The sequence below is a fragment of the Gopherus evgoodei genome, chromosome 24 (genome assembly GCF_007399415.2).
Source record: "Gopherus evgoodei ecotype Sinaloan lineage chromosome 24, rGopEvg1_v1.p, whole genome shotgun sequence".
Classification (NCBI taxonomy): domain Eukaryota; kingdom Metazoa; phylum Chordata; order Testudines; family Testudinidae; genus Gopherus; species Gopherus evgoodei.
In genome coordinates this window covers 5,422,305-5,437,511 of record NC_044345.1, presented here as the reverse complement: position 1 = coordinate 5,437,511, position 15,207 = coordinate 5,422,305, and the positions used below count along the sequence as shown (strand labels likewise).

Below are 15,207 nucleotides of genomic sequence, written 5' to 3'. Positions count from 1 at the left end.
TCTGTACTCAAGGCCGGAAGCTGCAAGACCAGAAGAACGGTACCTCCTGGGAGGTCACCATCAATGCAAGGGAGGGCGGGGGTGCCAGTGGCGCAGCTGCAAAAAACTTTCAAGAACTGGGGAATCCAGAGGTTCCCCAGTCATATGAATTTAGGCAAACGCCCTGCTAAGGATATCAATGTAAAGTTAATAGATGCATCTGTTATAGGAAAGAGATTTTAAAAAGCAGGTTTTAGTTTATGTGCTGGAACAAATAGGAAGCCCAACTTATTTCATTTATACAGGTAGCTGGAGTTCCTCTAATGACTGGGTGGTTGGGCTCCCCATTTTGGGGGTCCTGGGGAGAGTGCATGATCTAAAAGGAAGGATGCTCCTGCGATTAACACATGCAAAGGAGGGGCAAATCTAGGTTCCCATCTGTGCCATGGGCTTGAGAGACTCGGAGCAAAACATTTCCATTCCCTGGGCATCAGTGTCCCCATCTGTAAAACGGAGACAATATTACCCCCTATTTCACTGGGGTGGAGAGGTTATGAGGTTTAATTCATTAACGTTCGTAAAGCTCTTTGAGATCCTTCCATGGAAGGTGCTTCACAAAGGTAAGGTTGACCTAAAAAAATTAAGGAGGCAAAAGGAGTCAGAGGCTTAATTCCCACTGACTTTCAACCTTAGGCCCCTTTAAAAATACTCACCCTAATAGATGAAAAATCCCTCAACCACAATGATTTTCCATGACTTCCTGCCTCAAGCTAGGCTTGATCAGGGACCCAGTCCTGCAAACCTTCCCTTCAACTGACACGAGAGATCTCACTAAGCACTGCTTGGTGTCCACCCTGCATTTCCCGCGTGACAGGCTAGCAAAAACAACAAACACACGCCAAAGCCTATTGCCTGTATCTGGACCCCTCGTCACCAGGCTTCAGGCAAGAGTATGGAAGTGACACAACACGTTGCCTTGGGGTATACCCTTTCGCTGTCTGTATAGCCCCATGCTCACCCTGCTGGACTTTCCTGAAGCATCTTGACACTGCCGATCACCAAATACTCCCATCCTGCCTGCAGGGATGAATAGAGATGTCCCAAAATGGGGGGGTTCAGATCGAACCCCCATCGGCTCATTATAGGAAAGTGTTTCTCCACTTCCAAAGTCATGATTTGTGGAGTGCTGTACTCTCCCTCATCTTATCCAGCAGCCATGCAAAGCTGTCAGGAAAGCTTGTAAGCACCACAGGCTGCAGTAGCACGTAAAACACCCAGCTCTGCATTCCCTTTATGCCAAGCATACAGAGCACTTTCTTGGCTTTCACAATACCCAGCTGAAGATCAGCAACGAGGAACTTTCGGGGGGAACCCAGGGAAGACTCTGGTGACACAAGCATGGAAAGGAAAGTGATTCAAAGAACCTGCCTCCTCTGTAAACAACCTTACTTCCAGTGATGGCATCTGCCCTGAAAAACAGAAGACACCGGCTAGCATCTGTGACTGGCCAGAAGATCACACTCTATACCAACACACATGGCAATCCATGCATTTGTGACTGGAAAGTAACGACAATGAGAATCTGGCCCAGAAGATGCCAACTGGTGTAAACCAACATTGCTATGGAGCTGTGCTGATTTATAACAGCTGAGGACCTGGTCCCTTAGCCCAATACTTAAAAAAATGCTGAGGTCGGCAAATAGAAGCAATCTTTCAAATATTTCAGTGACCCTACGTACAGCAATGCCCCCTAACATACACAGCCTCCACTAAATGCTGACTTCATCAAATATTGGTACACATTAAGGCCCATTGTATGCATGGTCTGAAAACCTTGTGCAAGCGGTTGTACTTTGGTATTTACCTTCAATCTGAAACGTCCTTGGAAACATACCCAGACTCTGTTTGCGATGTCAGATACTGAGGGTGGGGAAAACTGCTGTGCCAGGACAAGGGAGGGGAGGTTCTGAAACCGTTTAATATGATAAATTATACTCCAAGAGAGCCCTCAGCCAGCCTAAACGCAGCTCACTCTGCAATTTGCAACTCCGTAACATCTGTCGGATTTGATGGATGAAGTCTTGTCACAATATCACAATCTAGCCTCTTGGCTGAGGCATTCCACTGTCCATGAACCAGGACTGGCATTTTGGCCCTGATCCTGAAAGCTGTCCCATGCAGGGGTATCCCTTCGCCCTTGTGGAAGGGCACTGGTGTTAATGGGACTCTCTCGCAGAGGTAAGACTCCACTCCATGAAGAGCAGCTAGCTCCACTGCTGTCTCTTTGAAATAGAATGGATTGCTTTGTAAAGACATTAGAACAGACTTTTTAAAAAACACATATTTAAGTACTGTTCTGTAAAGTGAACTGAGCATTCGTGATGTGTGCTGGATTGACAGCCCCAGAGATGGACAGAGAGATCTAGCGCAGACAGCAGCTTCCTCCATGCTGACCTGTAGGAGCCTCCTCTAGAGACAAGATCAGGTTTCTAGTTCTTAACCTCTCCTCCAAGACTGCCAATTAGGGATGGTATTTTCAAGGCTTAAGGGAGTCAGACGCCCAGCTTCTGTTGATGGTCAAGGAAAGCTAAGCATCTAAGTCATTAGACCCCTTTAAATACCCCAGCCTTGGGTGCCAGTTTGTGCCAGCATTTTTCATCCTGTAAACATTTAGTGGTCATAGTCCAGGATTCCAGTTTCCAAGTTCATCCCAGATGGGCTAAGGAACAACCCTGGAATGTTTTTCTAAAATTTTAAAATTCACTTTAAAACAACAGGGAGCATTTCAACTCTGTGGCAAAACCTGGCTTCCATGAGGGCAAGCTAATCAGCTGTTTAGCCTGAGGAAAAACAGGCAATGACCTCATAAAACAGCCTAAGCTACTGTTTATCCCTTAAATGACAGGCCGTAAAAATTTGGCTGCAAACTTAAACATTCTGGGATCTGCTCTTACACTAGAGTTGTGGGGAATTCCTTTCTCCTGTCCCCATCAGCATACTGATGAGAGAACGGAAAGCATTTAAGAGATTCCCCCTACCAATTCCTGGTCTTAAAAAGCTTATTTAGAAAGTGGCCTAGTTCTGCTCCAGCTTCATAAATCTGCTTCAATTTATGGCAGACATCACCAAAAAAAAAAAACAAAACACCACACAGTCTCTGAAGATTATTTTTCCTCTGCCCCCACCATGCTGAAGAGTGATTTAATAAGGAACATTCCCAGGACTCAGGAATAGAATTTCAAGCTTGAATTTGGCAGCACATAGTCATCCATATTCTTGAACCCCATGTGTATCCAGGTAGATACGAAACAGGTCAAAGGGAGAGGCGGGGGGGAAATGATCAAGTTACTTTACACCTCACTAGTGGTTTCATGGAACTAGTTCAGTCATAAGCAACAGCTGAAATCTAATCCAAGAATCGCTAATATTTCCCCCTTGTTCCAGATGCTTCTAAAAAAACTGAACACAGTTTATCGGTGGAGTGCATACTGAATTAAACGTTTAGGACATATTTGCACATTCAGGCTTCGGGCCACCTCCCAGGAAGACTGTCAACAACCCAGCAGGAATCTTTACAAAATACAAACCAAGAGAGTATTTTAGGTATCAAGAGGTTTGCTAATTAGACAGGGCATTACAGGGAGCACAAACAAAAGACAAGTTACTTAAGTGTCGGAGATAGAAGAGACCTCTCACTTAGTCCAGTCCACCCAATAAAGGATTACTCCCTACAATGCATCACCCAGCTCTTCTGAATTCCTGATACTTTTTGGCGTCGAATACCTGCTCAAATTCCAGGAGTGATGTTATCAGAGCTATAGAGAGAATGACAAATACCTCCCTGCCATGTCATGTGATGCCTTCATGGGTGCAGCCTCAAAATTTGCACTGGTCTTTTTGCCGTCCTATTGCAAATTCCAGTTTACAGTCCTGTTTGCATCTGGGTCAGCATAACTGCTTTCCACATTCTCCCTTCCGATCGAATCTTTCTAATGATTTCCCACATATATTTATTTATAATTAGTATTACCATAGCACCTAGGAGCCCTTATTAAGGATCACAAGCCCTTCTGCCCTCCACAGATTAATCTTGTTTTGTTATTTTCTACATTGATGCATCAGTCCTGAACATTTACGACTTGTCCTTCCTGCTTGGACATAAGGGGACAAGCTACTATGGAGAGCTCAGGTAGGTAGCTAAATAAGTGGCAGGATTTTCAAAGGAGCCCAGAATTACTGGAGCTCAGCACCAGTGAAAGTCTGAGGTCGGTTTAAAAAATAATAAAATATTGGGATGCTAAAGAGAACAGACACATCTGAAAGAAGACTTGCATTGCTCAGTTCTGTGTAAAGGCAGGTATTTGAGTGAAATACCAATATGTACAGCTAGACTAAGCAACCACTGAGGGAGGAAGCACGTAAGACCATGTAACCATCTGTATTTGAAGGCATCAATAACTAGTAGGAAGATAATTATTTATGGTGCAAAATTGCTGTGCCTCCTAGGGCCCTGCTGTAGGGTTATGGTTCAAATTTGAAGTTGTTTGAGCATTTTATGGTTCTTATAACTTTTCTTGCACAGACCCCAGGTTCAAACTATGGCTCTGATTCTCCCCAAACTGAGATCAGGATTGACTTCAGCTAATGTCTGCCACCCACTGCCACTTGGCAGAAACAATATTTTAGAAGTTATTCAGGCTGGAAGATGGATCTACAAAGGACTTCAGCCAAGAGCTATGTCGTCGCTCTGAGGGCAGAGTCACGGTTGTGGGGTATTTTAAGTCAATTTCCTGGTATTTAGAACTCAGAGGGGTTGACTCAGGAGTGTTACAAGGATGCTCTGAAGAATATGATGTTCTATGAGCGTAAATACAGAGTATTATTTGATTGGACTAAGCAGCTCAACAAGTGACATAGGGAACAGACAAGGGGCCTAGAAGATCTAATGGGAAGAGACTCAAGCCCAAAGGTTCCATGCTATCCCTTTTTGAGTTACATGAAGCCCTCGTTTAGTGAAGTACTTAAACACATGCTTAACTTTAAGCATTCAAGTGATCCAATTGACTTTAATGGGTCTGCTCCTGCCCCTGAAGTTGGGCACCTGCTGAACTGAGTCTGAAGAGACACTCCTCCTCCCTTTCCCATGGTGCTCCTGAGACTCAAGCCCCTAATTTCAACAGGAAGTTGCTGCTAGCAGGGTGTTCATGGTGAGGGGTTCTTTGAGTCTGGAACTCAGCCCTTCTCTTGATCTGACAGAGCCACAACTTTTATCTTTCAGGAACAAGCCAACTTTACTTTAAGTTGGCAGTGAGATAAGAGGGTGGTTTTTGTACAGCTGAACGGATGAGTTCACAGCCCTGATTTATGAAAAATGTGACTAGAATGAGAGGGACACATTTCCTAAGAGCACCCAGATTTCAGGCATCCCCACTTGAGATGCCTGGGGTCTGATTTTCAAAAAGGTGCTGGGCTGAACCTGAAGTCACTGGGTGCTGAGGATGCTCAGCAACTCTCAAAAAAATCAGGCCCACTGTGTCTATGCTGGGCACCCAACAACGGAGGGACCAAACACAAGAGCCAGTTTTGGAAAGGCAGCTACATGTTAAACAAATGCCAAATTCCAGCTCAACCCAAACAGCACGGCATTGGCTTTGCTTAAAATCCTTTGCTTGGTTTTCTCTGTTGAAACCACCATGTTACAAAGATTTGCTAAACCTGCACCATTCCGTGTCATCACCGACGCTGCTGTTTCCCTAGGCCTGCAGAACTGATGCGTTTCAGTTGGCTGTGCAGTTCACTGCAGTCCAAGTGAAGGACATGCACGCAGAGAGGTTCTTTTCCAGAAGACAGACCTCAAGATAAAATTCTGCTTAGGATTCTGGTGCTGATGTGAGCTCCTCTCAGAGAAGATGCTAGGATGAACATCTTTAAAACTAGGCTGATTATTTCCAGAGTCCATGACGCAGTGTTTCAGGGGATATCATGATTGTGCACAAAGACTCAGATTTACAGATTTAAGGCCTGTGGCCCTGTTCATTTTTGGAAGTCCTCTCCTACATCCAATCAGTTAGAAGACTTGAATACAGGCATTTTGCCCAGAAGCTAATATACTATTACTTGCAGGATACAAACGGAGATAAATACAGCATTTGGACTGAATAACTAAGATAGAGGGGAAATCGGCAATGGGAACAAAACAGATGAGTGGCGCAGTGTATGGTATTTCAGAATTATTTCTTACACTAATACTACCCACTGTTTGAAAAACTCTCCCAGAAAGCTGGAAGAATAAAGAGGCGCTGGATTGCTCAGGGATACAGAACCTTTCATCATTAAGTTACTGCTCAGTGTCTAGCTATGGGGTGACTGGAGGTTGCTCACATGGACTATCACGGTGGGCCTCAGTCCCATCCCTGCATCATAAGAACCATGATCACAATCGGCCCCTTTCGTGGCAGTCTTGGCTGGAAAGCCCTGGTCCCTGGAAACTGAACCCCTCGCTGTTACCTCCAACAGTGGTTGAAGGTACCTACCATCTCCAAGGCAGGACTGAGCCATAGTGGGGAAGGGATAGGGAGAGCAAGTTTTGCTAAGGAGTCTAGAAGTCTCCAGCACACTGCTCAGAGCACCTAGCCAATCTTCCGTCAACACCAATCAGCTCTGATTCATGCATTCCCCAATGTGGCCAGTCTGCTAAAAGCCCTCTGTCCCTCCAGCCGATTATTAACTGTGCAGAAGCGTCCAAGCCCAATTATTTTTAAGCAGTCAGAATCGGAGGGCAAATACGTATTTCAGCCTTTTGCCTTGATTCTCAATCTGAAGCAGGCAAATCATGGGAAACGGCAATGGAATGACATGTGCAGGGCTTCTTAGCCATGTTATCATCAACCAGAGAGTAAGGCGCTCAGATACATAACCTCCATACCATTCTACTGAGGTCACTGACACTCTATTTTCTTTTCCTCTCTTTACCTTCCAGGGCAAGCAGCAAGCTACAGTCCTATGTGGGAATCTCAAGCTAAATTTTCCTTTGGTATATGCTGGATGAATATTTAAATCTTCATGCACCCACAAAAGGATCCAAGCACCCTAATTTCTTCCATATGATCAATGTGTCTCAGTCCTTACATGCGGCACAGTCCCCTACAGGGTAGCCAAATATCTGCGGTCTAGTCCGTCTTTGGCCAAACTGCAGTAGTTTTAGCGATGCAGGCACCTTTCCACTGGGAATTCAGTTGAGCCACCAAAATCATTTTCTGTGGGCCACTAAATAGCCAGGTTAGTTCACTTCAGAAGTAACATGGCACCCACATACCAGTGTAAAAGGCGTGGCATAAGAACATTTTTAGCCAGCAGCTAAGGAAGACATACTAGCTATTTACAGTTTGAGCTGTTTGCTCACACTATGCCAAGAACTTGTCAGGCAACTTAGAATGGAACAATTTAAAGATAATTTTTTAATCTATTATATATACACACACGTTATATAATTTCTGTGATATGCAGGTAGTCAGACTAGATGATGCTAATGGCCCCTTCTGGCCTTAACCAAAACAATTTCCTCACAGTTGGGGAGAAGAAAAACCAAAACCAAAACCTAGTATCTTTCCCTTCTGTAGCTCCTACTATCTGAACTGTGTTCTGTGCATGGATCTTGAACACAGTTCTTTTGTGCTGTGCCTATACCCTTTCATTTCTTTTTCTGCTATTGTTTAGCTTGGTAACTGTATTTTGCAGAGGATTTTGGGACAGCTCCACTGACTATATAAAATTGTATTGACTCTTCAGCGACACTGCAAGGAAAGGGAAATTCCATTTACCTGAACTTTGTCTTAATAGTTATTCGATACCTTGGTGTTTTTCTCTTCCTCATGCAGCACCAAGTGCTTTGCAGATTTGTAGCAAGATGCAAACGTATGCAATTCACCTGCGGGAATGCGGGAGCCTGCTGGGTCCTACCACCTTTCCCTAGAGCCACGGCACTAGCTAGCTGCTATTACTTTATAGTCGAGCCTATTTATTTCACCTTATACATGTATGTTCAATGCTGTAGTTGTTTTCCTACCCTTTACCTACCCTGATGTGCTCTGTCTGGCAAAATTCATTCATATGGAGAGAGACACCACAGAAGTACGTTTTGCCCTTTAATTGTGAGCCAACTATCTTCGAGGCAGAAGAGCAATGGATGACCTAACCCAGTGTCTTGGCCAGCCTGCAACACAGGTGAGTATTTTTTGCCTACTTAAAAGTTCTCCTCTAGTTTTAGTTGGTTATGGTATTATTCACTTCCTGTTTTAAACTGCTGTGCAGCGTCACTTCACACTGCTAAAACTGAGGCCAAGAGGAGGTTGCACGGGGGGAAGGGAGCAGCGGCAAGGGTTAAATAAGCCCCATAAACATCTTGCATCTCATATAGCTTGCATCTTGCATGGTTAACAGTACTGATCCTGTGATCCGTGACAATTTCGTATGCATAAAGGGCAACAGGACCCATCTCCAAGGCTCCAGGCCTGCAAACACATACACATGGTTAACTTTAAGCACAAGCAGGCTGATTCATTTTCATAGCACTACTCATGTGTTCATGTCAACGGGAATTCACTTTAAGCAAGGGCAGGATCAGGGCCTACATTTGTAAAGTGCCCTTGGATCATTTCTATTAAAAGGGTGTCCTGACCCCAATCAATATTTCAGAGCTGTACAATTCTGCAGAAATTTTAGCCTGCAATGCATTCTCAGAAAGGCTGAGCCGCAATGGCCTGAGATGAGTTGAACCTTTTAAATTAATATTGCAGGCATTCCTTATTCGAACCTAAACAGACCACAGCAGAAATGGCACAGGTGCCTCCCATTCAGCGTAGCCTTTACTACAGGTATTCTTCTGGAACAAAAAAACCATTAGAACCAGAAAGAAAAACCTGTCAAGAGAGTCCAGCTTAAAGGAAGATGCCAATTCATGATGGACTAAGTTGCACAGCTTGTGAGTCTTTTTCCTCTAATAAGTTTACGGTTCTCCGGTAGCCGTTAGAAAATGTTTCCCTACACAAAGCTATCGCCAACCAACGCAGGACAGACTGTAATCATTTAAGGGATATGGGTCACAGGATTTTTAAAGAGAATCAACCAGTTTATTCCTGTGTCCAACACGGATGAGAGTAGATAGGACTTTCCCCTCTCTTGCTTAGTGCATTTACCTTATAACATTGATGTACTGCATGTAGTAAAAAAGTTTCATTCTTCCAGATAATACGAAGCCAGATTTAATATTAACATGGAAAACATTTCAAAAGTTTCTTTTAACCGTACACTGGGAGTCCATGCTGTGGGATTAAAATCTACTTTGACGATGACATCGGAAGCCAGTTTTGGGGAAGTCTGAAAAAGTACAGTTTCCTAGTTTACAATTCTGATGTGACGAGGGGTAGCAAGCTTACATTCCTTCAGCACCTTTCACTCCCCAAAAGAGAGTACTGCTCCACCAACATAGCTGAATCAAGATTTGACTCCATTCCTGGAGCAAAACTAAACCCTTGAACACTCCAATGTTTAGCCCAGCTGAGGTAAGTCTTCACTAGGAAAACGGATGTGATCATAACTCAAGTTAGCTAATACGAGGCAAAATCCTAATGAAGACAAGACAGTTTGCAGTTTCTCGTGAGTTTGCAAGCCAAGGTAAACCCCAGGCTCCTCCATACGTCTTTAACTTCACCCACTAACTTGAGTGAAAACTACAGACTGCCTTGTCTTCACAAGGATTTTACCCAAATATAAGGACTTAGAGGGATGCAGATTCTATCCTCACTACACGTTAACTGTGTTGTCACCAATGCAAGGGGCAATCGTATTGTACCCTGGACTTGGTTATAGAGGTAGTATCAATGAGGCCAACATTTTATATCGACCACTCTGTGTATTTGACTTGCGTAGTGCTGATCACATTCTTAGCACTTAAAGAATTAGTACACCAGGATCATTTAATCCATCACTAAAATGCAGTCAAACCCGTGGTGACACGGGGCCACCATTTAACAGTGCACTGCAACCCTAAACAACAGTTCGGGATGGGAAGTTAGCAGTAACCTTTAGCGTACTTTGGATGAGTTCAAAGTGCTTTACAAGAGTGGAGAAATGTTAAGTGAAAGAAAGCTCTACACCCTTTCCCCCCCAACATAAATGAAACTGCAGGGATTTGATATCTTCAGACTACAACTGGGGCATGATCAAGATGCCAGGGTCAGTCACCTAACCCTGACAAAAAGGACCATGAGATTTTTGACGACATTAACTGATCAGGATCACAGAAGACCCGAGAGAGGGGCAAGCTGCAGATTCATTGTAACGTGGGCCATTGGGGGGGAAGAATGTTTTTAAAAAGCACATGGCAGCAGTTTGCTTCACCGCAGATATTTAACTTGGAATTCTGAAAAGCCTTCCTGATTTCTCTCTCGTGCTGGGTTTAATCAAGATGAGTTATCCCGTTACCTTAAAATAAAAACATATCCGCTGGGCTGCAGCTGCAACATGACTTGCACCTGCAGCACACAGCAGAGAGCGTGATTTGAAATGGCAGTCAGGGAACATGGTTTATTCCCCCCCTCCCCTCGCCCCCCAAATGAAACCAGGTCACATTCAGCCAATGGTGGCTTGCACATCAGTTATGCTACAGAAGCTATGGAAACATTACTACTGAGATCCAACATGCGTTAACATTGTCTGTGGCTGTCAGTGAACAGCCAGCCTTCACGTGACACCCTGGGAGGAGAACAGCTCCAGCCATGTATAAACATGGTTTGTTTCAAGGATTGCTTGCCTTTCTCTCGCTCTTTTTTGGTGAAGGAGGCAGAGATGGGAATAGCGGATTTTAAATATTTTTTATATATAGTTGATCACAACGACGCTGCTGTTGAATAGAGGACAATTCACAGCTACATTGAAGATCAGCACAACACCAAGATCTGTTGTCCCGCTGACATTCTGGGAGATTTACCTGAGGCCTGTCCATGCAGTAAGCACCAATAGAAGTTGTACACTTGCTTCAAAAGGAGGAATAGGCCTCACACTTTTCAGCAGCATGTTACTCCAGGTATAAAGGATTACCTCCTCGCCTCACTATGTAAGCAATCTCAGAATCTCCCTCAAAAGAGATCATTTTTATTTTAAGCTGGCATTATCCTAATATAAGGATCACACCAAAGCAGCACAAAAACTTCCCATTTTATGAGGGGAAACTGGCAGAGAGAGGGGAAGTTATTGGCAGAGCTGGGAACAGAAGTCTTGACTCTCAGTCTTTAGTTCTCAGCCTTAGGCCATGTCTGCGCTATAGCAAGACACCTAGGATGCTGCAGCTGGGTCACTGTAGCAGGGCAGCATAGACTACAGCAAGGGAAGGGGGGGGGGTTCCCATTAAAGCAGGGAATATACCTCTATAAGACACAGTAGCTCAGGCAACGGGAAAATCCTTCCATCGACTCAGCCTCATCTACACCAGGGCTTACGTCAACCTAACCACGGTGCTCACGGCATGATGTCCTTTACAGCTCTGAGCAAAGCAGGTAGGTTTAAGTTTTGGGTGTAGACCAGGCCCAAGTCACTGGTTTGAGCTATCTCCCCGTATTTGGAGGCAAACAAGTCCATGTACTTCTACTGGATAATTCAGAGATCTGAAAGCAAGTCCTAATGGAGCCCTTTACAAACAGTAACCCATCACCCCATGAGACCAATGTTTGCCACATTTTACAGATGGAGAAACTGAGGCATGAAGAAAGGAAGTGACTTGCCCAAGGACACAAAAGAAATCAGTATCAGAGCATCATTAGAACTAAGGAGTTCTCCTCCCAATTTCATGCTCCTTAAAGAAAGTTTGCCTCAACCAGAGATTGCAAAACACAGGCTGATTCATGATGACTGGCCTTCAGAAGAGTGCAAGAGTCCTACTCCAGAAATATGACATGACAAGGCACGTCAGGGCCTTCCTTAGTGGCTGCCTGGGACTCTGACGGGAGATCCCTTGCTTGAGAACTTGACGAGGTGACTGAAAGAGCGGGGTGGCCCCTAACTCAAGCAGGTTCCCATCAGCTTAGGTGTGTGACCAGAAGAAGATGAGATAAAGAGGTTGTCACCCCTGTAGTGGAGAGGTTGAAAAGGTGAAACGATTCATTGGTTTGGCAGGTACAAGTCCTGAATATATTATTTATAAAGTCTGGGTAATAATATCTCACATTTCTAGAGTATGTATCATCCTCAAGAATACCTGAAATGCAGCCACTTGCGGGGTGGAAGACAGAAAATGTTCAAGAGCACAACACGGTGTCCACAAACAGAGAGGGAGAAGACAGGTTCCCAGGATGATGCAACCCTGATCCCAATTAGGGTTCTGGGTGCTACTAATTATAATAAAAGCCAGGTCAAACCATTAACCTTACAAAGAATCCAGAAGCTCTAATGCCCAGGCAGAGCAAAACTGAAGACTCTGATTCAGAAATAAAGGGGCCAGGGTAGGACATATACATCAAGGCAAAAGAAAAAAAAAGGAGCCAATGCTAAGATGTTTACACGGTGAACAATCGAATAACAACGCGACATATAAATGCATGGACATACTAGGCCTGGAGTTTTAGTTCCAATACCAGAAAATGCACTAATGGCATCAGGAAATCCTGAATCCCAGTCACGGAAAAGAATTGGTCGTGAGCAATTTAGGCAGCGTTTCTTTACAACAAAGGACAGTTGAAACATGGGAGGGAAAACTGCATAAGTCAGCAACAGAGGCAAGTAGTATAAAGAGGGAACCAGACATGATTTGGGAGGGGGAGAGAAAGAAGAGAAAACACCAGAATGCAGGGCGACTAGCTACACTTGAAGGGCCATAGGATGGGTTTGGAAGCAGAGAGATACATGATCGATTTGCATTTCTGATGGACAAGCGTAAGTCTCAACAGGACTATATGCAGTTGCAGAGGTGTGAGCTACCCGTGACGCAAGCTAGAGAAATCTTCGGGATCATCAGTCACGTCATGTATGAATGATTTTTAAAGTAAAAAAAAAAGAAAAAAATCCTTGAGGCCCCCTCTCACCTCCCTTCACAGTGCAGAGGGGAAGAACAATAGCGTAGCATTACCTCGTTTACCTAAATGTCAGAGGGAAGCTGAATCAGTCTGGATAACTGAAGGGTGCCCCGCATCTACGAAATCCCCAGGAATTGGAGGACATCACCCTGTTTCGGGGTCCAGATCATTGAGATTTTGCTGCAGCACCCTGGTCTTCATTAGCTTCTTTCTTCTGAGAATCGTAAGGCGCATCATAAACTTAAAGATCCTCACAATCTTCCTATACCTGCTCTCTCAGAAGGTAGGTAGGTATTATCCTAATTTTACAGGTAGGGAAATTTAGGCACGGGGGGGCAAAGACCCCTTTAGCAAAGAATCTCCAGACATTCCCATATATCAGGCAAAAAAGGTATTACATGCCTGGTCTGATCTGGTCAAGCTGCATTGCCCATTCCTCTCCTCAGATAGCCTCATGCTCCCCAACAACGCCTCCTAGGACAGGAGGTCACCACGATACGGTCTGTGACATCACTAGAATATCAGCAGCACAACACAGACACCCTTTGACTCTAACCATTTTGGATCTAAATGGAGAGACCACAGACTGGACTTGTCCTGACCCTACCACCCTATTGCAGAACCGCTGGTGTTAGCTGTGACATGGCCCCCGACTACATCGCATACAACGTCAACCTCAAAGAGATACGGGACTATTTTACTGAGATACACACACCCAGAGAGGGTATTCAAAAGGAGAACCATTTTCCCAGGGCATGAGGGAGAAGCACCCTTGCTTGCGGCCCTACTGATCCTCTGTCCAGGGAACTGAAATTTGCCCTTCTCACCATGAGAATTGGAAGTCCTCCCTCCACGTGGGGGACTGGACTAGATGACCTCTCAACATCCCTTCCAGTCCTACAATTCTATGCCACTGGGTACCTGCATCTCCCCCCCAGCAGCTCTCTCAAGAGTAGGGAGAATTGGTGCCCTTGCTTTCTAGAAGACCTGGGCCACTGTGAAGGGTGAACTGGGGTTTACCGCCACTCTCAGTGGGGCTTAACCTTTCCTGTGTTCCCAAAGGGAACCCCCCTCTCTCCATGGGGATGGTTGGGATTAGCTCCCACCCACCCCTGCTTTAGTGGCTCCTCCCATCAGGAAAGCTTGAGGTTTAATCTCTCAGCCTCTCCAACACTAAAGCCGGGAGGGCACGGCGGGGGGGGGGGGGGGGAGTTAGCACCTTGTGCCTTCATCTCTTTGAAGGACACTCCCCTTCCAGTTCTATGCTGTGCAGATTAGAGGGCTCAACTGGAGAGACCCTCAACCATCCCCGCCCCCCCCCCAAGAGATGTGCTGGGGTTTAACCCCCCTTCCTCTTCCCTCTCCCACCTGAGGTGGGAGAGGGAAGAAGGAGCCTATCCCTTAAGCTGGTCATAACCCTCAGGCCTCCCCCCCTGCAGGGACTATGTTGGGGTTTAACCCCCAAGGAATATTGGGGTTTAGCCTCATACACGCCCTCGTTCTCAGGAACAGGCAGATGTAGGGGTTTAAACCTCACCGCCGCCCGGGCCCCCTTTCTCCCTGGGTGACATGTTGGGGTTTAACCCCCCTTTTCTCACGCGGGGGGGCTGGGGGTTCAACCCCTCCTGCCTGCCCCCCCACAAGGATTTAATGTTAAACTCCAGCAGCTTCTCCAGCCAGAGGGGGTTAAACACCCCCCCACCTCAGGGGGCAGGAGAACTGGGGTTTAACCCCCCTTCCCGCCAGCCCCCCCACAGGCGAGGGGCCGGGGTTTGACCCCCCCCCCCGCTGGCTCCCCCCGCCCGGGCCCCGCCCTGGGGGATCTGGGGGCGCGCCCCCCCCCGCCCGGGGGCCGGGCCCCGCCCCTTACCGGCAGCTTGGGGCTGACCTCCCCCTTGCAGCTGTGGCAGAAGAAGCGATGCTGGGACACGGCGGCCGCTGCCGAGGCCTCCGCCATCTTCTCTCTCCCCCTCCCCCGGGCTCCCTGCCTGCCGTCAGTCCTCCGCGGGGGAACGCCGAGACTAGGGCCCGCGCGGACAGAGCGACCAGCAGGCCCCTCTAGCCGCCACTTCCGCCTACTCGCTTGTGCTCCGCCGGGAGGGGGCCGGGAGACTCAGTCCTCCACCAGGCTAGCGAGGCGGGAGGACTGCAAGGTAGAGCGGCC

General features: G+C 46.2%; 1 protein-coding gene across 2 annotated transcripts in view; it reads right to left on the bottom strand.

Annotated features, from left to right (window-relative positions):
• Positions 1–15,089, bottom strand: part of RNF115 (ring finger protein 115) — a 39,928-nt gene extending 24,839 nt beyond the window's left edge. For both annotated transcript variants that reach the window (XM_030542362.1, XM_030542364.1), the window contains exon 1: positions 14,914–15,089. In XM_030542362.1, coding sequence (XP_030398222.1) covers positions 14,914–15,000 — 87 coding nt within the window. In that variant the 5' untranslated portion in view covers positions 15,001–15,089. The remainder of the gene's footprint in view (positions 1–14,913) is intronic.
• Between the last annotated feature and the right edge of the window lie 118 nt (positions 15,090–15,207).